This window comes from Coffea arabica, chromosome 9c, assembly GCF_036785885.1.
Source record: "Coffea arabica cultivar ET-39 chromosome 9c, Coffea Arabica ET-39 HiFi, whole genome shotgun sequence".
Lineage (NCBI taxonomy): Eukaryota > Viridiplantae > Streptophyta > Magnoliopsida > Gentianales > Rubiaceae > Coffea > Coffea arabica.
Genome location: NC_092326.1, coordinates 29,739,025 through 29,766,169, shown reverse-complemented (window position 1 = coordinate 29,766,169; position 27,145 = coordinate 29,739,025). Strand labels below are relative to the sequence as shown.

Here is a 27,145-nt window from a genome sequence, read left to right as displayed (position 1 = left end):
AATCATTTATAGTTTGTTTTTAGACTTTAACCCTTTTTTCTTCTATAATTAAAGAAAATAAATTTGGACAATTTGATTAGTCCCATATTGAAATCATTCACCCCATTACAATTTTATCACTTTAACCCATTTTACTCCTTTATTAATAAAGATTGATTTGTCAAATCTGAAGAATAATGTGATTAGTCCCATTTTTTAATCATTTACATAGTAACATTTTTAGCACTTTCCTTCCGAATGTATACATAGATTTGTCAAACATTTAGATGACATATCCAATTATATCATTCTTTAACCAATTAACCTATTGCTACTAAATCAATTTTTTTTAGCCTTAAACTTATCCTATTAAACGATTATTCCAACCAACGAAATAATCATTCTAACATACAACATCATCTAGATAATTTTTGGTATGAGTAAAAATCCATTTTGATAATTTTTCATATAACACGTATATCAAAAAGGGGCATTTAGATAAATTTGTATATGAATTTTAAATTAATAAAATGGGCATTTAGATGGTTGTTTTTTGGAGTTTTTATTAAAAATTTTAAAACAAATATTTGTTCAAACAATTATCTTGGATGGTCGTCACAAAAAATAATAGTATTCCACCAAAGTCATACCTAATTACTTTCCTTGATGGCTATAATTTTGACTTTTTCTTTGAAAAAAAAAACACTTGAAAAGTGAGGTAACAAATCTTAAATAATTTGAAAAATAGGAATATAGGGTTAGGAAGAGTAAAAGTGAAGTAACGAATCCTAAATAATAAAAGAAATATAAAGACAGGAGTATAGGGTTGGAGGAGGTAAAGTAAAGGGAGCTGTAGTTGTGAGTTGGATGAAATTATTAAAATGGATGATTTATGTGGGTTAAATGAATATAGTTTTGCATGGTTTTGGTTATCTCACCCACTAATGATTCACTACAAAAATTATTTATTTTTTCTCCCCTATTCTTTGAGCAACAAAATAAGATATCATTGTAATCAACAAAAAATAAAAATACATGTCGCGCCCCATTTTTTGAATAAAAAAATAAATGGTTTAAAAAATGTATTTTTTGTGATTGGAAAATGAATTGTGATTTTAAAAGAAAAAATGGGTCTAAATGGGGGGTTGAGAATGCGACGATTTGACCCAAAATTATAGTTTAAAAAGGGTTTTTGAAATAAAAATTGGAGTCGCCACTTGGTAATGAGTTAAGGTGTACCAAGTCACCAAAAAAAATGAATTTTGAAAGAAAAAATAGGAAAAATTAGTAAGAAACCCCTTTTAAACGACTCCTAGTCCACGTAAACCAAAAAAAAGGTTCGGGAGTCACATTTGACAAAGGGGAAGGCAAGGATAAAATCCAAGGCACCCCTTTGACCTAGCCAAGGCTAGTTGCATGATTTAATCAAAGATTTTCTTGTTTTAACCAAAGAATTTAGTACATTTGGATGCACTACATGAATGCAAACCCTAGACCTAGGGGTATTGGGGAAAATTTCTCTTCAAAGGTTGAATGGTGCCAATCACATTAATTGTGAAACCCAATAACGATCCTTTGAAGAAGTCACGAATAATGCTAGTGGGATGCAAATGAATGGAATGCATGTATGCAATGTGAGGACATGAGTTTGAAAAAGCAATAAAAAACAATAAATATGTAAATGAAAATGTGCACGTGAGTGGACAAGATACGGTATGTGAAATGATAATATGAAGTGCATGTGTGCAAGTGATGATAAAGTGTTCGTGTGCAAGTGAAGAAACATAAAGGTGCACGTGTGCAAAATGGGAGGAAAAATGAAAGTGTGATGAGGGTATAAAATGGTAGAGTGGATTTAAAAATGCATGAGCTTAGGGAATTCATGCATATTGGGTACGGGGAGACCTAAATCGTGACTCAATTTGCCCTTTTATAGAGGGAATACAAGCGTGCTAAGGCTTAGAAAAAGCCACACTCGTCTATATCCCATATTTAAGGGGACTCTCAAGCAAATGAACCCTATAACTAGCATGAAATGCAAAATTCCTAAAATGGAGGGAAAAGGGGTTCGAGGGGCATGCAAAATGATAAAACTAAAAAGAATGCATGACATGTAATGAACATGCAAACATGTACTAACGAGGGGAAATCCCTAAGGGTCTAGCGTTGGACTAGCCCATTCTATGAATTCCGACCAGCGTTGGATTAGCGGAAACGTACATTCATCCATCACATTCATTCATGGCTATGAAAAGCGAGTAGACATGCCAAACACTCATAAACACATAGCACATAACATTTAGCATGCTCGACTAGATGCAAGGCCCTAACAAAGCAAATTAACACGTAGCAACTAAGCATGCAAGACACATAAGACGATTAAAGCCCTAACTATTACATTTGCTAGCTAGGCACATGACTTCGATAGGTCTTCATTGAATGTTCCTCCAAGCCCTATCTATTACAGTAGGGAGACCCTACTACAATCTAAAAGGGGAAAAAGGAATAAAATAATTAAATCCCTAACTATTACAAGCCAAAAGGTGTACACATACCCCATAAAGAATAACTTAAATAAAAAGCGAAAGTAAATGAAGTAAATGAAAGGAATTAAAGAAAAATAAGGGAAGCAAGTAGACATACAATTTTCACGTAGCACGTTGGATCACATAGGAGATGCAAAAAGGGATAAAAGAAATTATACCGCCCTCTTTGAATGGTGTCCAAATGGAAGAAAAATGGCTTCAAAACAATAAAAAGGTCATGGTACCTCAAATAGTAAAGTATAACAAAGTCACCAAATCTCTCCTAATTGCAATTTGAATGAAATCAAATAATACATAGTTTCCAATAAAAGGATCCATCAAAGACCCAATTGCAAGCATTAATCAACCATGGAAAGCCAATTGAAACATTTTAGAAACTTTGAAAGTCAAAGAGCAAGAAAAAAAACCAAAGCCCATTTATTTCAGAAAATTCAAGAAAATAGGCGAACACAAGCTCATTTGAACACAAAGTTCTTAAACTCTTGCATTAAGTACCACCCAAACAAATGAAAGCAAATGAGTAATCGAGTTGCAAAGTTGAGGCTACTAAGGACTCAATTGTGAACACTAACCAAACATTCAAGTTTAATCAAACACTTTTAAGAACTTCAAAGGTCCGAAGACAAAGAAAAGGTCAAGAAAACACAAATAATCACATACAAATTGGAGCAATTAAATAACTCAAACAGCCATGTTCGCAAGTCTAGGGCCTAATTGAAAGGAAAATGGAAGTTGGAGGGACTAATTTGATTGATTTTCTAATTATTTGGGCTATAGTGGCATAAGGGGAAACTTGAGGGGGTTAAGAGGCAATTTCGAAACAATTTTTCCATGCAGAACCCATGCCAAGCTTACGGTAGTATTACCTCCTGCAACTATAACCAAGAAACATGCTTCTTAGTCAGAAACTTTTGTTTCAAAACTTGCTGCAACTCGATACTTCACTAAACAGCTTTTAAATATAACCAAATCCAAGCATAACTATCACACAATCCTCCTATTTCGCACCATAAAACTTGTAAACTTAAAGCTCCAATAAACGGATAAAAGACACGCAAATCTGGATATACAAACTGCAACCTTCAGCTATGACATTCAGGACATACGCAGCCAGCAAAACAATCAAAACAAACGGCAAAGGAAAGAAGCCCTTTGTAACAACGGCAAAGCGTTGTAACAACCCAGAAAAACAGCCAAGGATATGAACAAGACCCATGGCGATCATGCAAATAAGGTAAAGGAACCCAGCTTTTAAACTGTTACAGGGCAAAGATGGCAGCAAAAATGACAAAACGAAAGGGACTTGTGGCGGCATGCATGTTTTTGTGCAACAAGTTTTCTTTTTCTCATTGACCACATGCATCATGCAAATGAATCCTAAACTAGCAAAAATGCACAACTCAGCATTTTACTGCTGAAAGCAAGACATGCAAGCCAATTTCGGCAATTTCGCCAAAGCTAGGAACTTTCTTTGACTTCCCAAATCGAAAAAAAAACTCTGCAACCTCCCCCCTACCATTTCAGCACACACACGGCACATATATAAACTCCCAATGGAGCATACAGAAACTCAAACTGATGTCCTAGCAAGAAAACTCTAACACAGCTTTAATATTGAGCCATAAGACTATAACGAAACGCAAGAGAAAGAACATGGAGACTACAACAACTCAAACTTCTTTTGAAATTCCGGTTTTGAAAACTCTTGCAAGGAAAATTATTTCAAACCCTTTTGGCAGCCAAAAAAAACGTCACTCAGTGCAAAATCATCTTCATGGCAGCAAATAGAAGCCAAACATTAGACAGTCTACAAACTACCTTGAAACATAATCAAACACCAAGGAGTCTACCCGCATGTTTGCAGCAAAACTGAGGTTTTAACATTTGCTATGGCAGACTCTAAATCTAACTCTTAAGGATTCTAACAGCCAGGTAAGGGATATGCAGCCTATTGTTGACCAAGAACAAAAACAGAGCATTAAGGACGCATGGAGAAGAACATCTGGTTTCTACTTGTGATGATATCTATGGACAGACTACAGCCGTGACAAGGATCCGCCGTTTCAAGATGCACAAACAAAACAGGAAGGAAAACTCACAGCAAGTTTTGCGACAATTCTATTTCACATCTAGATGAAGGCCTATGAACGAAGGAAAAGGGAACAAGAGGTTACCTTTGCTCCTTTGAATAACAGAAAAAAAACAAGACAGTGCCTGAATGGAAGATTGACAAGCTTTAACGCAGGCCCAATGAAAATGGGAAAAGTTTCCTCTTGTTGCTGCAATTGCTCTCCAGATGCTCTCCACTCAAACCAGCCGTCCAGTCTCTATCCCCTTTCAGATTCCTACTCCCCTACTGAAGTTCCCTCTAGCCATCTCTTTCCTAGCTTCCTTAGCCGCTGTTTTTCCTTTTCTCTCCCCAGATTTGCAGCCGTCAGTTCTTCCTCTGTTTTTTCCGTCACCCTCAATCTCTCCTCTCTATTCTATTCTCTATTTACTTGTCTTTCTTTTCAGTTTTGCAGCTGCCAAACCCCTTTTCTTTTCCCCCTTGCTCTCAGACCAAAACTTCCTCCCTTAAGCCGTCACCTCTGTTTCTTTTTCGTTTCTCGGCTCTCTCTCTCGATTGTCCTCTCTATCGTTCTTTTTCTCCGATTTTCCCCCCTCGTTTGCGGCTGTTGTTTTTTTTCTATTTATACCAAGCTAACAACCCTAAAACCCTCAGCTATCCTCTGCTATATTTGCAACCAAGGACTGCCCAAGTTCTCTCTTTGCAAGCTGCGTAGAAACGCAGCTTGCATTGCCGCGACTTTGCTCTTTTTTTTTTTTTTTGAGATTAATTAAAACAATATTGATAAAAACAAAATAATTTAATTAACCTTGGATAAAACAAACAAAGTATAAAATCCAATTCTTTTTTCATTTCCCATTTTCATTGTTTTTTGCTCTTTTCTTTTTTCCTAAATGAACCAAACAAAAATAAAAGATAAATTAAGTGGAAATGACTAAAACAGATAAATAAAACCAAATAAAACAAAATTGCTATTTTTTTCCTTTTTTTTCTTTTTCTTTATGATTCTTTCTTTTTTTTCATTCTTTTTTTTATTCACTTTTCCTTTTTCTCTTTTTTTTCCAAGAAATTCTATGCTAAAAACTTAAAAATAAAAATAAAACTATAAACTAAAAACTAAAAATCGAATAAAACTAACACGACAAATAAAAAACTAAAAATAAACAGTAAATGAAATTACACCAAAAATTTGGTGTCTACAGTTTGCCCCTCTTTGTCTGAGTTTTGGAAAAACTTGAGACAAAGAAGTAGACACCAAATACTTACCTGCATTATTCGGCTGCAAAATGATTCCAACGAACAAGAATTCTAAAATGGGACTGACTCAAACAGGAAATTAAAACGGCACTGACCCGAGCAGAAATTTAAACGGGACTGACCCGAACAGAAAATTAAACGGGACTGACCCGAACAGAAATGTAAATGGGATAGACCCAGACAAAAATGTAAATGGGATAGACCCACGGGATAGACCCGGACAGAAATTTAAATGAGATAGACCCACGGGATAGACCCGAACAGAAATGTAAACGGGATAGACCCGAACAGAAACGTAAATGGGATAGACCCACGGGATAGACCCGGACAGAAATTTAAATGGGATAGACCCACGGGATAGACCCGGACAGAAATTTAAATGGGATAGACCCGAACAGAAATGTAAATGGGATAGACCCGGACAGAAATGTAAATGGGATAGACCCGAACAGAAATGTAAATGGGATAGACCCACGAGATAGACCCGGACAGAAAATTAAATGGGATAGACCTACGGGATAGACCCGGACAGAAATGTAAACGGGATAGACCCGAACAGAAATGTAAATGGGATAGACCCGGACAGAAAATTAAATGGGATAGACCCGAACAAGAAATTTAAATGGGATAGACCCACGGGATTTTTAAAACAATGAATTGAGTTCTTACCTGAGAGTAGTTCAAACTTTTGTACCAAGAGGGAGATTTGGATCCTTATGGTTAGAACGATAGCTAATGTTGTTCCTTATGACCCAACCTTTGCCAAATTATCATTTCGTCTTTGTTTACTGGGAAGCTTTTTCTGACGTCGATTTAAGTGCGAAAAGAAGTGTGGTTGTTTGTGTTTGTAAACGCAACGTTCCTGCAAGAAAAGAAGAAATAATGGACTTGCCACCATCATTTGACTCGGTTTGCCTTTAGAATCGTGTAAACATGAGTCTTATGATGCTTTTGCTTCTGTTCTGCGACCTCTGGCTTAGTCGATCTTGTAATTTTGAACCCTTTCGATTCTGGAGACCAATAAAGTGCGCATTTACCATGTCACCAAATCCATGTAGCAGCTTTGTTGCATTTTACTCACTTTAATAGATGATTGAATCCCATATTCTTGCACAAACCTTAGGGTTTATCATTCATCCGAATCCAATGGTAAAAGAATGATGCATGAAAAATGCAAGATGATTTCCTATGTTATACATGGAATGAGTATGCCAAAGAATGTAAAACACATCCAACTATGATTAATCCTACAAAATGCCATGAATACAAACAAATGAGAAAAGATGTATTTCATAAGAATGTATTTGGAAAAAAAATATTTTTACAAAGCGACACAGTTTTGGCCAACAGATGTCATATTCAAATCTCTAGATATCTTTGTTCTGAAATTTAATATTGGCAGAAGTATGACAAAAATGAGAAGAAATCCAAATGAACCAAGTCACCAGCTGTTCCTCCTCGTGCTTGCTCGTTGCAAAAACCTGCCTTGGCGCCCTTTCTGGTTTTCACCAAGGTTGCCCCCACCTTTTTTTTTTTTTTTTTAGGTGCCCTTTCGGGCTTTCACCTAAGTAAGCAATGGAAGAGCTCGACCATAATCGACTCAGAAATGTAAGTTGAAGATTGCTGGCATCAGCAATATGCATTTCCTTTGTAAGATTAGGCGAGGGCATTATGGACATCACTTGCCAGTTGATTAGCAAAAATCCCAATAGAAATACAACAAGTGACGAAAGCCAGGACTTTGGGCTCTTGTAATGAGGTCAGGTGGGGTGTTTTTCAAAAAAAGTTGAGGCTTGAAAGCAAAATTTCTGAAAGGTGTGAAATAACCTGAGATTGCATCATCTTGAGACTATCTCCAATTTTTGAACGAAACCGAGGAAGATTTGCCCCAGTTTGATTGAATTCTTCTTTCTTTGCATTTTTTTCATTGCATTTTTCTTACTTTTGTATTTTTCTTCAAAACTAAATTTACCCCAGTGTGGGGTTCTTTCTTTTTCCATCTTTCTTTCAAAGATAAATTTGCCCCAGTGTGAGGTTTTCCTTTTCTTTCTGATCATTTTTTTCAAAATGAATTTGCCCCAGTGTGGGGTTTGCCTTTTCTTTCCGATCATCTCTTTTCAAAATGAATTTGCCCCAGTGTGGGGTTTGCAATTCTCAGGGGCTGCCAAACGAAAATTTGTCAATTCTGATGGCTCAAAGGGGACAAGTAGGGATAAAATGCTTTAAATGTAAAAGAAGAGGGCCTGACTTGCATTTCGTCATTTGCATGAATTTCTAAGGAAAATTTGCATGATCAAATGAAAATCTTCTTGCACATGTCTGATTTGATGGGTTGAGGGAATGTTTGACCATCCATTTCCGTCAAAATAAGTGTTCCGCCAGGTAATACCTTTTGGACGATGAACGGCCCTTTCTGATTTTGAGCGAATTTGTCTCTGCCTTCGTCTTGTATTGGCAAAGTTCGCTTGAGTGCTTTGTCGCTTTCCTCAAAATGTATGCTGATGAAACTTCTTGTCGTAGGCTCAGGCCAGGCATGTTTGTAACATTTCATGACAAACGGCATTCTTGGCTGAACTCCCATTAGAGTGTGCAAAGATTGAATTTCTGCTACTGCAAACGAGACTGCCTCTAACCATCTGTACACCTTGACACATAGTCAAACCCTTAATCATCTCATTTTCTGCTTTTGTCCAAACGAATGCTGATTTATGTCCTTTTGACCTCATTCTCAGTGTCAATGTGAACAATTGCTATGGCTTCTAGGTTTGGTTCGAATTTCTCCTCATTTTGTTCAAGATTTTTGAAAAAGAATCAAATACTTTCTCTTTATCACTCTCGCTTTGAAATCTGGGTTCCAAAATTTTCAAGTCGTGAGTGAGATAGAGATTGCCATTATTGAATTCCAGAAAAGTGATATCCAAAGGGTCCAATATTTTTATTTTTGGCCATCTGAAAGAATTAATGAATTTGGGATAATAAACAATCAAGTATACAACAAGCAAATGAATCAAACAATATGACCGAAATATAAACAAACGAATAAACCAAAATAACATGACAAGAATGACTTGTTCATTTTCATAAAACCTTTGATTGAAAGCAAACGGAAATGAAATGAAAACTTAAAAATATTTACATGCGCAAATTTTGGTCAAAAGTAAAGATGTTTTCATTAGCTAATTACAGATGCAAAAAGTTTTTTTCTCATGAATTCGCATGAATGACAAACCCCCTTTAGGTTTACCGAAACTCCTTCTGAATGGGTAGAAATTTGGCTATCCAATTGGAAATTGATCCCTCAGGGATATCGGGAAATTCTGCGTCATTTCCAAACACTTCAGCCTCACTTGATGAGTTTTTAGCAGGCTCCTTAAATTCCGTATTGTCCATAATAACCCCAATGGTGTTATCGTATTCTGGCAGGGGGTTCTTATCCACATTTGGCGCTTGTGCCTCTTTTCTTCTAATTACAATCTCTCCAACTTCAATCATGTCTTGAATTTTATGCTTGAGTGCTTTACACTCAGCAATCGGATGGCCGGGTGCCCCTGAATGATAAGCACAGATAGCTTGTGAGTTATACCCAACGGGTATTCCATACGGATAGGTTGGAGGGGGAATGACACCTATTTTCCCGGCAGCCTTCAATTGATCATATAATTGGTCCAAAGGCCTGTCGAGATTGGTGAATGTGCAGTTACGTCCCGGATTGTTGGCTTTAGGGGGCTGAGGATAGTTGTAAACGGGTCTGTTTGGTGGAGGCATTCTTGGATTGAATGGAGGCTGCTGACGGTTTTGGTGAGGAATTGGTTGAGAAATTTGAAAAGGGGCTAAAGGCGAGTTGGCGTAGTTAGGGCGAGGGCGAGGATGATTGGTGTTGGTGTGATAAACAGGATGAAGGTTTGAATAGTAAGGGCAAGGGTTGGAGTAGGTAGGGTATTGTCGAGGTCTGGGATTTGATACAGGGTTTCGATCCCAGGCAAAAGCGATTTCCCCCTCTTTCTTTTGGAATTGCTTCTTCCCATTACTACCTTGGCTTTGCAAAGCATCCAACTGCGATTTGAGGGCAGACACATTAACAATCTTTCCAGCCTTCACGAAATCATCAAATTCCTCAAGCTTATTAACAATTGCGGCAAATGAGCATCCAGTCATGCGAAAAATTTCTTCAAAGTACGGCGGGTCATGTGCCTTAATGAAAGTGCGTATGATTTCGTCCTCCGTCATTGGTGGCTCGACTTTTGCAGCTATTTTCCTCCACCTTTTGGCATAAGTCTTGTGATCCTCGGAGGGTTTCCTCTTTGTCCCTTCCAACATGGTTCGTGTTGGAGCCAGCTCGCAATTATACTCGTACTACTTTACAAAAGCGTTGGACAAGTCAAGCCAGGTCTTCGCTTTTTCGGGTTTCAGCTTGGAATACCAGTCGAGTGCATCCCCCTCCAGACTTTCTGGGAATAGCCTCAAAGGCAGATTTTCATCATCTGTTGGCCTACCCAACTTGTTGGCGAACAATCGGAGGTGTGTCTTGGGATTGCCCGTCCCATCATACTTGTTAAACTTCGGAGTCTTGAACCCCTCAGGCAATTGCACATTCGGGAAAAGGCAAAGTTCATTGTAATCCAGGACTCTTTGCTTGTTCAACCCCTGATTCTTCCTTATAAACTCATCAAAACGGTCAAGACGTTTGAGCAACTTTATATCAACGGGAGCGGAGGAATCCCCCATTTCTGGCTTAGTTTGAATGGTATGGTCTGGTAAGCAAGGCTCAGCTGTATCATGATAAAAGGCATGCGGCTTAGGGGGTATATTCGAAGTGATTTGGGGTTGTGGGCCTTGCACGTAAGTAGGGAAGAATGAAGGATCAGGAGGGCAAGTGTATGGCAAATGTATGGTGGGATATGTGAAAGTTCCTTCGGGTGGAATAGGTAAAGATGGAATAACGGTGACTTGAGTTGAAGGGATGACAAATGGCTCTTGCTCATCCTGCTTGACGGGTATAGGTTCGGGTTGAACTCCGCTGCTGATTAGCTCGTCAATCAATTTCCTTTGGGCTGCCATCTCAGTGGTCATCTTGTCGAACTTAGTGAGCATCTCAGTCAACTGAACCCCCAAACTCATGGTCTCGGGTTGAGCGGTAGTAGCAGACCTATCTGATTGTTCCGGTTGTGAACTCATGTTTACACGACTCCTCTGAGCTTGGTTACGGGATCGTGTTATGATGGGGTTTCGACGAGAAGCTATGTTTAAATATTACCTGAGAATTTTTGAAAAGATTGCCTTTAGATTTAACCCTTGCTTAGTTATTACAATAAAAATAAAGAAAAGAAAGAGAAAAAGGCAAGAGTTAGTAGATATCCAGGAAATTCGGATGCATGTCCTATGGAGGAACCCTTTTTTGGGCCAAGGGTAGGCCTAGAATGAGGATACAATCCTCTAGGGTAGGCACTATACCATACCTGATGGATCCGATCAACTCATTGAGTGAGAAGTAATTTTGAAAAATTTGGTCAATTGAAGTGAGAAGAAACGTTTGTCAAAATGAGGACATCGTCCGAAGGGATTGATCACTTTGGATCAATACAAGAGTTTGCACGGGTTTTGACCTTAATGAACTTCCTATCGAAAAGATTGGAATTCATTGACCAAATTTTCAGTGAAGCACGGGTCAAAACCCCGACTGATCAAATGGCTAGATACAGTGGATGGTTTTCTCAAAACCGACTAGGTTTCCCAATTTAAAATTCGATCTTGAAACTCTAATTGGTCGAACGGGTTGAATGAAATCGACCGTTTATTTAAAATCGACCGGATTACCCTAAAAAGAGAAACGGGTCAAATGAATTGAGTGAAATTTAAAAACTTATTCAAAATTGACCGAATCATCCTAAAAAAGGAACTTGATCGAATGAATTTGAGAATTTTATTCAAAATGGACCGGAACATTCTAAAAAGGAACTTGATCAAATGAATTGAATGAAATCGAGAATTTATTCAAAATTGACCAGATCGCCCTAAAAGGGTAAATTTGTCAAATGAATGAAATTGAATTAGTGATTTATTCAAAAAATTGGCCGAATGACCCTAAAAAGGGTAAATTGGTCAAATGAATTGACGATTTATTCAAAATCGACCAGGTGACCCTAAAAAGGGTAAATTGGTCAAATGAATTGATGATTTATTGAAAATCGACCAGGTGACCCTAAAAAGGGTAAATTGGTCAAATGAATTTTAGGGTAAATTGGTCAAATGAATTGATGATTTATTCAAAAATCGACCAGGTGACCCTAAAAAGGGTAAATTAGTCAAATTGATGATTTATTGAATGAATTGGCAAAATGGATTGGTTGAATTGTCCGGCCATTGGTTATTTCAAAATTATTGAGGTGCATTAGTCTATGACCTTCTAAAAATCAAATTTTGGCCTCAATTTATTTATCGTCTCAATAGGAGGAATCATTTGTGAATTTTTTCAAATTAATGTCCTTCACGCAAGGGATTTTTACCAATTTTTGATAAAATGAACAAAAAGTGATTATTAGATGCTCATATTCCAAAGATCATTCCATGAAAATGATCGGATCCTACCTTACCTTGTGCACTACCCCTTTGGATGGTACAAAATGTAAACGTGCAAGTCTCGTTGGATTAAGTATCTGAGACACAAGGTGGCTTATCCCTAACACGGGATCCCCTAAATGGCATTCCCTTTCTAGGGTTTATGCATGATACCAGTTTATTAAAGTGATGTAAATATGTGACAAATATGGCCTAAAGGACATAAATAATACATCGGGGGGAAAAGGTCTAAAAATGAAATGTATTTATTTGAAAATCAAGTGTAATAACTGAAATTTAAACATGTGAGTCATCTAGTGGGTAAGTCACTAAAAGAGTGCCAAAAAGGCCTCTTATTGTTAAGGCACATGAATGCAATCCAAGAAAACAAAAGAATGGTTAGTGCAATTGATAGTACACATAACATATTGGGAGCAATTAAGAAAAGAAATACAATAAAAGCCAATAAAAGGGGTGGAACCCCTTCCCTCGTGCCTAATTGTGCTTAAAAGAGGGTGAGCTTGACTCTAACTTAGGAAAATTCTAACATGGATGCATGAGGCTGGGGCTCACTAATGCAACTAAACTCGATAAGGTTTAAAAGGTCCCCAAGCCTTCAGATCCAAAGGCAAAGGGTCATCACTCCCAAGCCCTTCGATCGGTGGCTCGAGTGATCCCTTAGGTAGCGCTATGGGCGCAGTGCACACCATCCGCCTACCCAAGGCAATCAATCCTAATCCTACAAGACGGTGTGGGATAGCGCCCACGAAAAATAAAATAAAATGGGATAACAATAAATAAACGTGCACGTATGAAGTGTTCCCTATTTTTGAGGAAGGGGTTGAGAACCACGCGAGGCTCTAAAGGTGACACACACCCCCCCAAATGCAATGCAAGCGCGAGATAAGTAAGTAAACATACATCCAATCAACCAATCATACATTCGTGAGCGAGGGAGTAATTTGAGACGCGAGTGATGCAAAATCCTAAAAAAGGAAAAAAATGCAACCCTAAAACACCCAAATGTGATACATGAAAAGGTTAAAAGAAGAAAAAGATTGATTAAATCAAATTTGCTCGGACTCTCGAATGTCCCCAGAGGAGTCGCCAACTGTCGCGCCCCATTTTTTGAATAAATAAATAAATAGTTTAAAAAAATATATTTTTTGTGATTGGAAAATGAATTGTGATTTTAAAAGAAAAAATGGGTCTAAATGGGGGGTTGAGAATGCGACGATTTGACCCAAAATTATAGTTTAAAAAGGATTTTTGAAATAAAAATTGGAGTCGCCACTTGGTAATGAGTTAAGGTATACCAAGTCACCAAAAAAAATGAATTTTGAAAGAAAAAATAGGAAAAAGTAGTAAGAAACCCCTTTTAAACGACTCCTAGTCCACGTAAACCAAAAAAAAGGTTCGGGAGTCACATTTGACAAAGGGGAAGGCAAGGATAAAATCCAAGGCACCCCTTTGACCTAGCCAAGGCTAGTTGCATGATTTAATCAAAGATTTTTCTTGTTTTAACCAAAGAATTTATTACATTTGGATGCACTACATGAATGCAAACCCTAGACCTAGGGGTATTGGGGGAAATTTCTCTTCAAAGGTTGAATGGTGTCAATCACATTAATTGTGAAGCCCAATAACGATCTTTTGAAGAAGTCACGAATAATGCGAGTGGGATGCAAATGAATGGAATGCATGTATGCAATGTGAGGACATGAGTTTGAAAAAGCAATAAAAAACAATAAATATGTAAATGAAAATGTGCACGTGAGTGGACAAGATACGGTATGTGAAATGATAATATGAAGTGCATGTGTGCAAGTGATGATAAAGTGTTCGTGTGCAAGTGAAGAAACATAAAGGTGCACGTGTACAAAATGGGAGGAAAAATGAAAGTGTGATGAGGGTATAAAATGGTAGAGTAGATTTAAAAATGCATGAGCCTAGGGAATTCATGCATATTGGGTACGGGGAGACCTAAATCGTGACTCAATTTGCCCTTTTATAGAGGGAATACAAGCGTGCTAAGGCTTAGAAAAAGCCACACTCGTCTATATCCCATATTTAAGGGGACTCTCAAGCAAATGAACTCTATAACTAGCATGAAATGCAAAAATCCTAAAATGGAGGGAAAAAGGGGTTCGAGGGGCATGCAAAATGATAAAACTAAAAAGAATGCATGACATGTAATGAACATGCAAACATGTACTAACGAGAGGAAATCCCTAAGGGTCTAGCGTTGGACTAGCCCATTCTATGAATTCCGACCAGCGTTGGACTAGCGGAACCGTACATTCATCAATCACATTCATTCATGGCTATGAAAAGCGAGTAGACATGCCAAACACTCATAAACACATAGCACATAACATTTAGCATGCTCGACTAGATGCAAGGCCCTAACAAAGCAAATTAACACGTAGCAACTAAGCATGCAAGACACATAAGACGATTAAAGCCCTAACTATTACATTTGCTAGCTAGGCACATGACTTCGATAGGTCTTCATTGAATGCTCCTCCAAGCCCTATCTATTACATTAGGGAGACCCTACTACAATCTAAAAGGGGAAAAAGGAATAAAATAATTAAATCCCTAACTATTACAAGCCAAAAGGTGTACACATACCCCATAAAGAATAACTTAAATAAAAAGCGAAAGTAAATGAAGTAAATGAAAGGAATTAAAGAAAAATAAGGGAAGCAAGTAGACATGCAATTTTCACGTAGCACGTTGGATCACATAGGAGATGCAAAAAGGGATAAAAGAAATTATACCGCCCTCTTTGAATGGTGTCCAAATGGAAGAAAAATGGCTTCAAAACAATAAAAAGGTCATGGTACCTCAAATAGTAAAGTATAACAAAGTCACCAAATCTCTCCTAATTGCAATTTGAATGAAATCAAATAATACATAGTTTCCAATAAAAGGATCCATCAAAGACCCAATTGCAAGCATTAATCAACCATGGAAAGCCAATTGAAACATTTTAGAAACTTTGAAAGTCAAAGAGCAAGAAAAAAAACCAAAGCCCATTTATTTCAGAAAATTCAAGAAAATAGGCGAACACAAGCTCATTTGAACACAAAGTTCTTAAACTCTTGCATTAAGTACCACCCAAACAAATGAAAGCAAATGAGTAATCGAGTTGCAAAGTTGAGGCTACTAAGGACTCAATTGTGAATACTAACCAAACATTCAAGCTTAATCAAATACTTTTAAGAACTTCAAAGGTCCGAAGACAAAGAAAAGGTCAAGTAAACACAAATAATCACATACAAATTGGAGCAATTAAATAACTCAAACAGCCATGTTCGCAAGTCTAGGGCCTAATTGAAAGGAAAAAGGAAGTTGGAGGGACTAATTTGATTGATTTTCTAATTATTTGGGCTATAGTGGCATAAGGGGAAACTTGAGGGGGTTAAGAGGCAATTTCGAAACAATTTTTCCATGCAGAACCCATGCCAAGCTTACGGTAGTATTACCTCCTGCAACTATAACCATGAAACATGCTTCTTAGTCAGAAACTTTTGTTTCAAAGCTTGCTGCAACTCGATACTTCACTAAACAGCTTTTAAATATAACCAAATCCAAGCATAACTATCACACAATCCTCCTATTTCGCACCATAAAACTTGTAAACTTAAAGCTCCAATAAACGGATAAAAGACACGCAAATCTGGATATACAAACTGCAACCTTCAGCTATGACATTCAGGACATACGCAGCCAGCAAAACAATCAAAACAAACGGCAAAGGAAAGAAGCCCTTTGTAACAACGGCAAAGCGTTGTAACAACCCAGAAAAACAGCCAAGGATATGAACAAGACCCATGGCGATCATGCAAATAAGGTAAAGGAACCCAGCTTTTAAACTGTTACAGGGCAAAGATGGCAGCAAAAATGACAAAACGAAAGGGACTTGTGGCGGCATGCATGTTTTTGTGCAACAAGTTTTCTTTTTCTCATTGACCACATGCATCATGCAAATGAATCCTAAACTAGCAAAAATGCACAACTCAGCATTTTACTGCTGAAAGCAAGACATGCAAGCCAATTTCGGCAATTTCGCCAAAGCTAGGAACTTTCTGTGACTTCCCAAATCGAAAAAAAAACTCTGCAACCTCCCCCCTACCATTTCAGCACACACACAGCACATATATAAACTCCCAATGGAGCATACAGAAACTCAAACTGATGTCCTAGCAAGAAAACTCTAACACAGCTTTAATATTGAGCCATAAGACTATAACGAAACGCAAGAGAAAGAACATGGAGACTGCAACAACTCAAACTTCTTTTGAAATTCTGGTTTTGAAAACTCTTGCAAGGAAAATTATTTCAAACCCTTTTGGCAGCCAAAAAAAACGTCACTCAGTGCAAAATCATCTTCATGGCAGCAAATAGAAGCCAAACATTAGACAGTCTACAAACTACCTTGAAACATAATCAAACACCAAGGAGTCTACCCGCATGTTTGCAGCAAAACTGAGATTTTAACATTTGCTATGGCAGACTCTAAATCTAACTCTTAAGGATTCTAACAGCCAGGTAAGGGATATGCAGCCTATTGTTGACCAAGAACAAAAACAGAGCATTAAGGACGCATGGAGAAGAACATCTGGTTTCTACTTGTGATGATATCTATGGACAGACTACAGCCGTGACAAGGATCCGCCGTTTCAAGATGCACAAACAAAACAGGAAGGAAAACTCACAGCAAGTTTTGCGACAATTCTATTTCACATCTAGATGAAGGCCTATGAACGAAGGAAAAGGGAACAAGAGGTTACCTTTGCTCCTTTGAATAACAGAAAAAAAACGAGATAGTGCCTGAATGGAAAATTGACAAGCTTCAACGCAGGCCTAATGAAAATGGAAAAAGTTTCCTCTTGTTGCTGCAATTGCTCTCCAGATGCTCTCCACTCAAACCAGCCGTCCAGTCTCTATCCCCTTTCAGATTCCTACTCCCCTACTGAAGTTCCCTCTAGCCATCTCTTTCCTAGCTTCCTTAGCCGCTGTTTTTCCTTTTCTCTCCCCAGATTTGCAGCCGTCAGTTCTTCCTCTGTTTTTTCCGTCACCCTCAATCTCTCCTCTCTATTCTATTCTCTATTTACTTGTCTTTCTTTTCAGTTTTGCAGCTGCCAAACCCCTTTTCTTTTCCCCTTGCTCTCAGACCAAAACTTCCTCCCTTAAGCCGTCACCTCTGTTTCTTTTTCGTTTCTCGGCTCTCTCTCTCGATTGTCCTCTCTATCGTTCTTTTTCTTCGATTTTCCCCCCTCGTTTGCAGCTGTTGTTTTTTTTTCTATTTATACCAAGCTAACAACCCTAAAACCCTCAGCTATCCTCTGCTATATTTGCAACCAAGGACTGCCCAAGTTCTCTCTTTGCAAACTGCGTAGAAACGCAGCTTGCATTGCCGCGACTTTGCTCTTTTTTTTTGAGATTAATTAAAACAATATTGATAAAAACAAAATAATTTAATTAACCTTGGATAAAACAAACAAAGTATAAAATCCAATTCTTTTTTCATTTCCCATTTTCATTGTTTTTTGCTCTTTTCTTTTTTCCTAAATGAACCAAACAAAAATAAAAGATAAATTAAGTGGAAATGACTAAAACAGATAAATAAAACCAAATAAAACAAAATTGCTATTTTTTTCCTTTTTTTTCTTTTTCTTTATGATTCTTTCTTTTTTTTCATTCTTTTTTTTATTCACTTTTCCTTTTTCTCTTTTTTTTCCAAGAAATTCTATGCTAAAAACTTAAAAATAAAAATAAAACTATAAACTAAAAACTAAAAATCGAATAAAACTAACACGACAAATAAAAAACTAAAAATAAACAGTAAATGAAATCACACCAAAAATTTGGTGTCTACAATACATTATATTGATAAATGAATTTTTACCTAAAAAAAATTATACAAAAAAACCCTATAATGATAAGTTTCAAATTTTACATTCTACAAGAATCTCAAAATAATTTAGGTATGAATGCAAGAATTCAATTAATAGTCAATGAGTTAATTAAAACTTTGATGAAAGAGAGGGAAGAAGTACAATGAAATTTAACAAAAATAAAAAAAATGAAAATTAAAGAATAGGAAAAGAACGTTAAATATGCCTTTGCTAAAAGTAGAATATAATTATTGTATTGGTAGTGATTTAAATTTACTTACTAATGAATTTGGCTCTAAGTCCATTTAATAGCCACTAATTAATGGATTTAATTGGGTTACCCATTTGAAATTAATAAAATTGCATATCCATACTCATTTGTTAAAGAACGAGTTGAAAATTTGTCATTATTTACAACTATAAATGGGTTGAAAGAGTAGTAGAATAGAAGATAAATAAGTTGTAAAATTGAGTAAGAGATTGCGCAATTTGATAGAAGTAAGGTACGGTGAAGGGAAGGTAGAGGTTGTGAGAGGGAAAAGAGTTGGAGAGATGTGGAAAATTTGGGTTACGAAGGTGAAGAAGAGAGTAATGAATAGTAGGGGAATGTTGAGGGGAATTGGTGCAAAAAGAGATAACGTGGAAGGAACAATAATAATGTTGTGTTTGGTGTGCTTTTAGTATTTCTTTAGGTATGTTTGTAATCTTTGTTCATAGCTTTTAAAAATTAATCTTCTATACACTGACAGTATATACACTTTCACTATTAGATGCATGATACATAATCCGAATTTGAATTTGAAACTCAAATTTTGCATATGTGTCATATATTCAACCGTGATAGTGTATACACCGTCAGTGTATATAAGATTTATTCATTTTTAATATGCTTTAAGGTTTTAGATAATCTACATAAATATAGTATAAACTAGATATTAAAATGGCAATTTTTAAAATTTTTTAAAACATTTTTTTATGTAACTAATTTAAATAATTTATTTACTATTATTATTACATTATATGTAAATCCATGCATAGCACGGTTTACAATACCAATTCTGCAGTAAGTTACAGTAGAGTTTTATAAAAACACCCAAAATACACACCTGCAAACGGATTAATTTAACCACCCACCCCGAATCTATCTCCATTTTTTTAAAAATTGTTTTCTGTCCGTTCCTTTTTGGATATGGACTTGTGCCTAACAAATCAAGTAACGTCAGAAAAGGAGCTTGACGGATCGGAGGATAAGAATGATTTTGTGAAGTATGAGATGGAAGTCATTAGTGGCCAAGAAAATCAAATACTCAACACATATGGCTTCTATCTTTTCTCCCGTTTTTTCTCAACTTAATTTTTGGCCACCAATTATCCATAATAATTGCTCCCTTTTTTTTTAAATGATAATTGCTTCTGCCTATCTGAGTATGTTGCTCAATCTCCAATATTAAATCGGATGACTCAACTCCACCTGCCACCAGAAAAAGCTTAGACGTCAAAACCCAAAAGTCATAATTTCTGGATGGCATTTGTCATTCGTACTTTAACGAGTCAGCGCACAAACTATAGTCCTTGTGGACTACCATTTTTCGGAGTTTCTGTAAAAAAAAAAATATAATAATAATTTAATATATATGAGATAAAATAATAATTAAAAAATATGTTTATAAAAAATATAAATTTTTTTTAGAGTAAAATAGCATTTCAAACAAGGTTTTTTTCTAACCGGTGCTAATTGATGTCTTGAATAATTACCGTGGGTTGATTATTAATTTAACGAAATCCTAATGACGTTACTGAAATAAGATTAGGCCAGCCAAAACTTGCAGATGTTTCTTAAGTTTTATTCATGTGCTTATCACACGATACCAATGACGACTGCTCAAAAAATTTATTCACATGCTTAATCATTTCGCGCCGAACTTGCGTATAACGTCCTGCTCCAGAGAATAGATTGGTTAGTGGCGGAGCCACGTGAGGTTGAAGGTGGGCAATTGCCCCCTTCAGCTTTACAAAATTCCCAAAAAAGGGTTAATTTCACTTTGTCCCCCTAAACTTTGGATGATTATCCACTTTAGTCCCTGAACTTCTAAATAGAACACTTAAGTCCCTAAATTTATAATACATCCCACTTAATGAAAATTGTTAACAAATTCTGAATGTCATTGGTAGTCGAAGTGTCCCATTTTATAAGGGTTTAGGAATTTAAGTGTCCTATTTTATAAGTTTAAGGACTTAAGTGGGAGGTATCTATAAGTTTAGGGACTTAAGTGTCCCATTTTGAAGTTTAGGGACTGAAGTGGGTAATCGTTCAAAGTTTGGGGGGACAAAGTAGAATTAACCCTTTAAAATATAACCTTGAAACTATTAAACTTTTTTTTATGCTTTTATCAGAGTTGCATCCCCTCAATTTTGAAAACTATCCTTTTTCCTTTACATTGCCCTGTACATTACAACAAATCCTCATTCTCCTTACATGGTCTCCCTAAACAACCAATTTCTTTCAAACAGTCTCTTTTACAGTACAAATATTTTAAAGCAACTGAATAAAATTGATTACTACTTGAATAAGAAATAACTTCAACACATTCACAACACAAAACCCTCACAATAACCCCAAAATTTTCTTTCCACAATAATAACATCATTTAGGTGTACAATATTGCTCCTGCTGGTCATAGGTCATGGCTCCCTCGCTGTGGTTTAAATGTGGAGGAATTAGAGGTCTTGGTGTCCAATCTCCTGTCTCCTCCACACTTCTTAAATTTCATTTATTGCTAGATGAAAAAATTTTAAAAAATGTGCACGTTGTTGTCGAATGAAATAAACGAACATTAGTAATCAAATAACAAGTTCCAATCTCAGAACACAAACTTAATTTAAAGGTTCTAGCATTTAATTTGTTATTTTATCACATATTATGATGTATCACGTGCAAGTGCCCTTGCACTCAATATGACTTATATATTGTCGTTCTCCATTCTCACATTGTTAGGTGTTTTGAGCTCTTAATAGCTGACATATGTCATTTTTTAATAGGTTTTTTTTTGGGAAAACGGTTGATTGCATAAAAATATGTTCTTTAATTATTATTTTTTATTTTTTAAACACCTTATTATTTTACATATATCATATCACAAAAGTACTATAATATTATTTTAATTTTTTTAAAAAATAGTCTTCAGTTCAGACACACTTGTTCTTTCAATAAAGAAATTTAATTCCTTATTAACAGATTTTGCTCTGTAATATGTGGTTGCATGTTGCCTTTGACTGTACCTTCGAAATCAGGGCATTCATTGGGATTATCTATTACCTTAAAAATGTAAAGTGACATGTGAAATCATGACTTATTTTTGGGATGATAACTAAAAGGATGAATGAATTTTTCTTTAATACATTTTTATTTTTTTATCTCACACAAATCACATTATATAAAATACACATAATAGTAGAAAAACTTTCTGAAATACATGATGCAAGCCGGTTCATGTTTTTTTTTTCAAAATGTGATGTCTATGCAATTTACTTGTCCGAAATGGCTCCGGGCGATTATTTATTCTGCACTAATGATTCAAACCAAAATTTGTCAAATTTTTTTTACATCATGGGAAAATAAACTATGCAGAGGCTAGAATAGGGCTGCAAACGAATCGAACCGCTCGCGAGCGGCTCGAGTCAAGCTCGAGTCGAGCTCGAGCTCAGAATATTAAGCTCGTTAGCTCGCGAGCCGGCTCGCGAGCTTGAGTATATATATTTATATATATTTTTTATTTTTATTTAATAATAAAATTACGTATATTATATATAAATATATTTTAATTTTTTATTTTCATAGTGAAATTACGTATATATCCTTAATATTTTATTATTTATTCAGAAAAAAATATTATTTTTTTTATTTTTTTAAAAATAAAATAAATTTTTTTTTATTTTTTTCGAGCTCGGCTCGACTTGATTCGAGTCGAGCTCGAGTTCGAAAATTGCCAGCTCGTCGAGCTCGAGCTCGAGCTCGAGTTTGGTAAAATTTAGTCGAGACTCGGCTCGATTAGCTCAAAGCTCGACTCGGCTCGACTCGTTTGCAGCCCTAGGCTAGAATCAGCAATTAAGTCTGAATATTGGCTGGAGTAGGTTTCCAGTCGACTCCTGGAAGTTTCTCCAGTTTTTACCTAAAGAAAAAAAATAGAACGGGGCTAATTCCTCCAAAAGAAGCTCCAACGGTCTATTTAGGAAGAAATGAAATGGAGGTAAATATTTTCTCAATGAGTTTGAGTGAATAAGGTATCCCAAAAAGGATTCTTGACCATTAGTAGGATTTAATATTTATACCATTTCCATTATGGTTGATGTACACCCGTTATTTTAAGTGTCAAGCTGGTGACACTTTTTTTTCCTCGCAATGATAACATTCGTATAATCTAATTTATTCTATAGGGTTAGCAGGTATGCAGATTTGACTAAATCAAATAAGTACTCTAACACTTCTTTTAAATCTTTTCACTATTGGTGATATTTGAATCTCTTGATCTACCATCCAAAAAAGAACTTAATCGCTTTTTGGGAGCCACTGAGGCAAAGCTCAGTGACTGTTAACAAGAGACGCCCTCCACTACTTTTTACCCTCTTCAAACTACAAAACGGCCAAGAGTTTGCACTTGTCCTTCGCTATTTTTCACCCACTTGAGAAAAAGGGGCGAAGTGGAGTACATTGTACACTTCACGAATTAAAGTTCATTCCGGGTGGACTTTACTTAAACGCATATCCACGCAAAATGACATGAAAAAATTGTATCATAGAAACTAAAACCAGTACGCTAGCTAAAACAGGAAAGGGCTCAGTATTACAATTTGATCATTAGCCAACAACAATTGTATTGTTTTCCAATGAGAGCTCAGCCCGACCTGGACTCCACATTTGTAAAAACGTATTATTAGTGGAGTGCCTTTTTCTTCAACATCCTAGGTCCATAACAGTAATCCCAGTTTTTTTATGTTGAAAATGCCACACATAAATCTGTATTCAATGGAAAAATTATTTTGGTTTTATGACTGTTCAAGTCTCTTGCCATCATTAACCAGTAACATGCCATAAATATTAATTAAAGACTTATAATTTTCTTTTGAATTAATATTTTCTACACTAACATTGTATATACTGTCAGCGTTGGATGAATGACAACTATATAAAATTTGAATTTAAAATTCAATTTTTGTACATGTATCATGGATACAATGATGATAGTATATGCACTGTCAATGTATATAAGTTTTATTCTTTTCTTTTAGGCAATGACTTGCAAAGTTCACGTACTAATATAAGGCCAGTGCAAAAAAAAAAAAAACGTATATGTCGTAGTAGTTAACTTTGTAAGTTTTAGACTTTTAATATATGTAACTTTTATTTTGGCGCCAACCTTTTATATATGAGCACGTACCGTCTTGGAATCCAAAAAGCCAGCTTCAATTGAACATTTGCGTAAATGCATCAAAGTTGTTGCATACGGTGGAGACCGTAGGTTTGACGTGTTTTAAACTTTAAAAGGATATTCCTTCGTGAGAAGAATCTATATCTACATCTATATCTATATATACATATATATATATATATATATATATATATATATATATATATATGCATGATTGCGAGAAAAACCATTCAAATACTCATCACTGCCTCTGATATGTCCATTTTTAATATCAGTAATACAGGAACAAAAGATCAGATAAAAACAGTATTTCGTGGTAGAACTAGGTAATGGACTTGTTCAAGCAAGCAAAACCATACTTAGCAGTCATATTCAAGCAGTTTGGCTATGCAGGTTCCGCTATTATTTCCAAGTCTGCTCTAAACAAAGGAATGAGCCACTATGCATTTGCTATTTATAGAAACCTCTTTGCTGCAGCTGTATTTGCTCCTTTTGCCGTTGTCTTAGAGAGGTTCGTAGTCCTTTAATCTTTCTCTTCACTCCCTCTCTTGATAAGAATTTTTTGGCTTTCATCCAAAACAATAATGAGATTCAACAGGAAAGTGAGGCCAAGAATGACGATCTCTGTTCTATGGAAGATAATATTACTGGGATTGTTGGAGTAAGCTTGCTAATATATCAAGTAGTACTACTATCACCTGTCTATCATAATTTTGTTTTCAAATCCAACTAACTGGTAAACTTTGGCTCTACAGGCCCGTTATTGACCAGAACTTGTACTATGCGGCAATGAAATACACAACAGCAACATTTGCCGTCTCCATGACAAACATGCTTCCCGCCCTGACCTTTTTATTGGCTTGGATTTTAAGGTTCCACTGGATTATCTTTTTGTGTGTGTATCTGTAGGGATATCTCTCCATCAACTTACATCTAATATACAGTTTCAGATATATTGGAGATTTATATTCATTGCTACCATACCAACTGTTTCAATCCTTATTGTACTGTAGGCTTGAGGAGGTGAACACAAGAAGGCTACACAGCCAGATAAAAATTGCTGGAACAATAATCACTGTTGGGGGAGCTATGATCATGACCGTGGTCAGAGGGCCCGCCATTAATTTGCCGTGGACCAGAGCCGATGCAAACGTCCAATCTCCAGCTGCTGCGAACCCACAGGATCCCATCAAAGGGGCTCTCATGATATCAGCAGGTTGCTTTTGTTGGGCTAGCTTTCACATCCTTCAGGTAAGAGTAAGATGCATTTTACGGTGTCCGCGTATAAATAGACAAGAATTGTACCGTTGAGAGAAAATTAATTCATATTAAGGTCTCGCTGGGGACCAGCAATGTATACCTTTATACAATACTTTGAACGGAGTCTGTTTTCCATGAGATGAAAATTGGTCTGGACTGACCGCCGGTCATGACTTCGGTCCAGTTCACTGATAAATTCAGAAAATCAATTGAATTAGTCGAATTGAATCAAGAATTGGTCGAATTGATGATAATCAATAAAAAATCGGATTCTTCAACCAGTTCATACTAAATTCTCTCTCTCTCTCTCTCTCTCTCTCAAGTATTGAGTCATCCAATTTATGTAATAAAGAAAAGAATAAAAAAAGAAAAAAATTTGAACTGGATTGAACTAAATTCATCTGACTGACTTAATCGTTTGAGTTTAAAATCATTGATGAAAACATTTCCAATTTCATTGGAAAAAAGAAACATGCCATTCCTTTCACCCTTCTTCCTTAATATTTGGAGTCTACCCTTAAAAAAAAGCGCAATTTCACGAAGCCTTGATATAAAGACTGCTTTGTCCACTCCTTCCCGCCTCCATCGATTTAAGTTCTTGCCACATCTTACATTGATTAACGGCTTTGCTACTAAATTTGTCTAGGCCATGACAGTGAAATCATACCCTGCTTGCCTCTCACTCACGAGTATGATATGCACGGCAGGAGCTCTTCAGGGCACTATAGTAACCTTAGTTGCCGAAAGGGGCAATCCCAGCGTCTGGTCTATCCATTTTGACACTATCCTCATGTCTTATGTTTACTCTGTAAGATGATTATTTTTTCTAATCTACAATAATTCTTTAATTCGTCTAAGTTGAAAATTGATGCTTATTACTGAATTTCTTTGTTACGCATTTCAGGGAGTGGTCACTTCAGGAGTTGGTTATTGTATTTCTGGAATCATAATGAGGGCTAAAGGGCCTGTTTTTGTCACTGCATTTAGTCCTCTAAGCATGGTTATTGTGGCTTTCATGAGCACATTCATTTTAGCTGAGCGATTAACTTTCGGAAGGTTGACAACTTGACACCCGTCCTATGTCTTCAAATAAGCAAAATTTAGGTGCATTATCTAATGGAATCGCACGTATATTTGCTTCTTGTAGGGTTTTTGGTGCCATTAGCATCGTAACAGGGCTATACTTGGTGATATGGGGCAAGTGCAAGGACCAAATTTCACCATCTAAATCGACCAATGTTGATGAGACAGACCCCATTGATGAACAATTACCCGACAAAAATCTCACAACAAAATCCTCAAATGATGAGAAAAATGATGCAACCAAAGGAGATATTGCTGGAGGAGACAATGCTGTATGATCTGCAGAGCAATATAAATAAAGTTAGGCAAATGATGAATAAATTAATGCTGGGAATTTGGAACAAGGATTAAGTGTAGCAAACGAAGGGGAATATTCTTCTACAATATTTTTAATCTAGCTGATTTGGAGCTTGTACTTAATTGCAATTCCGTCCTTTGTTAATGCTTTCGTATTGGCTTCAAAAAGAAGAGGGAGCATTAGTACACAAGCGTAAAGCGCTGTTATCGTGCTTGAGCTAGCTTTTTCTTTTCTTTTGTTTTTTTTTTTTTTGGTAAACAAAAATTTGTGTCAGTTTTGATCCCTGTCGCCGCTATATGCGGTGTAGAATATACCACCGAAACCATAAGTTGATTACATTGGGCTTGTGGGTTTAGCCCATTTGTTGGGCCCAATCACAAACCCAAAGCCCACACATTTAAGTAGGTCAAATTGACCAAATGATTTCCAAGTCTCATGACTTGATGGATTCAACTGTGAAATAAGTTAAAAGCTTCAGCCGCCAACCTTGCGCGAAATGAGGAGAGAGAAAAAAGAGTGTTTGGGAGAAAAAGAAGCTAGAGAGAGAAAGAGAAGTTTGTAGCTTCAAAACTAGTGTCCCATTTGGTAAGTGAATTTTTTAGATATTTGTTTAAAACTTTATTATAATTTATTACAGAAGTTTTTTTAAAAAATTTTGAAGTGTGTAAATTTTTGAATATTTTGAAATATATAGTTTAAAAATTTTGAAAAACTTTTTGAGATTATTGTAGTTAAAGTTTTTAAAAAACCTGTAGCAAACAAACTTG

At 36.2% G+C, this 27,145-nt stretch overlaps 1 protein-coding gene across 2 annotated transcripts; it reads left to right on the top strand.

Annotated features, from left to right (window-relative positions):
* The first annotated feature begins 24,012 nt into the window (after positions 1-24,012).
* On the top strand, positions 24,013-26,509 carry LOC113708293 (WAT1-related protein At2g39510-like). 2 transcript variants are annotated; one of them, XM_027230753.2, is made up of 7 exons: positions 24,019-24,248; positions 24,336-24,398; positions 24,493-24,609; positions 24,751-24,988; positions 25,644-25,805; positions 25,902-26,053; positions 26,145-26,509. In XM_027230753.2, the coding sequence occupies exons 1-7, from the start codon at positions 24,067-24,069 to the stop codon at positions 26,356-26,358; spliced, it is 1,128 nt and encodes a 375-aa protein (XP_027086554.2). In that variant the 5' UTR covers positions 24,019-24,066; the 3' UTR covers positions 26,359-26,509. The 2 variants fall into 2 exon arrangements, with proteins under 2 accessions (XP_071921210.1, XP_027086554.2); XM_072065109.1 differs by lacking the exon at positions 25,644-25,805 and having other exon boundaries at positions 24,013-24,248.
* The last annotated feature ends 636 nt before the right edge of the window (positions 26,510-27,145 follow it).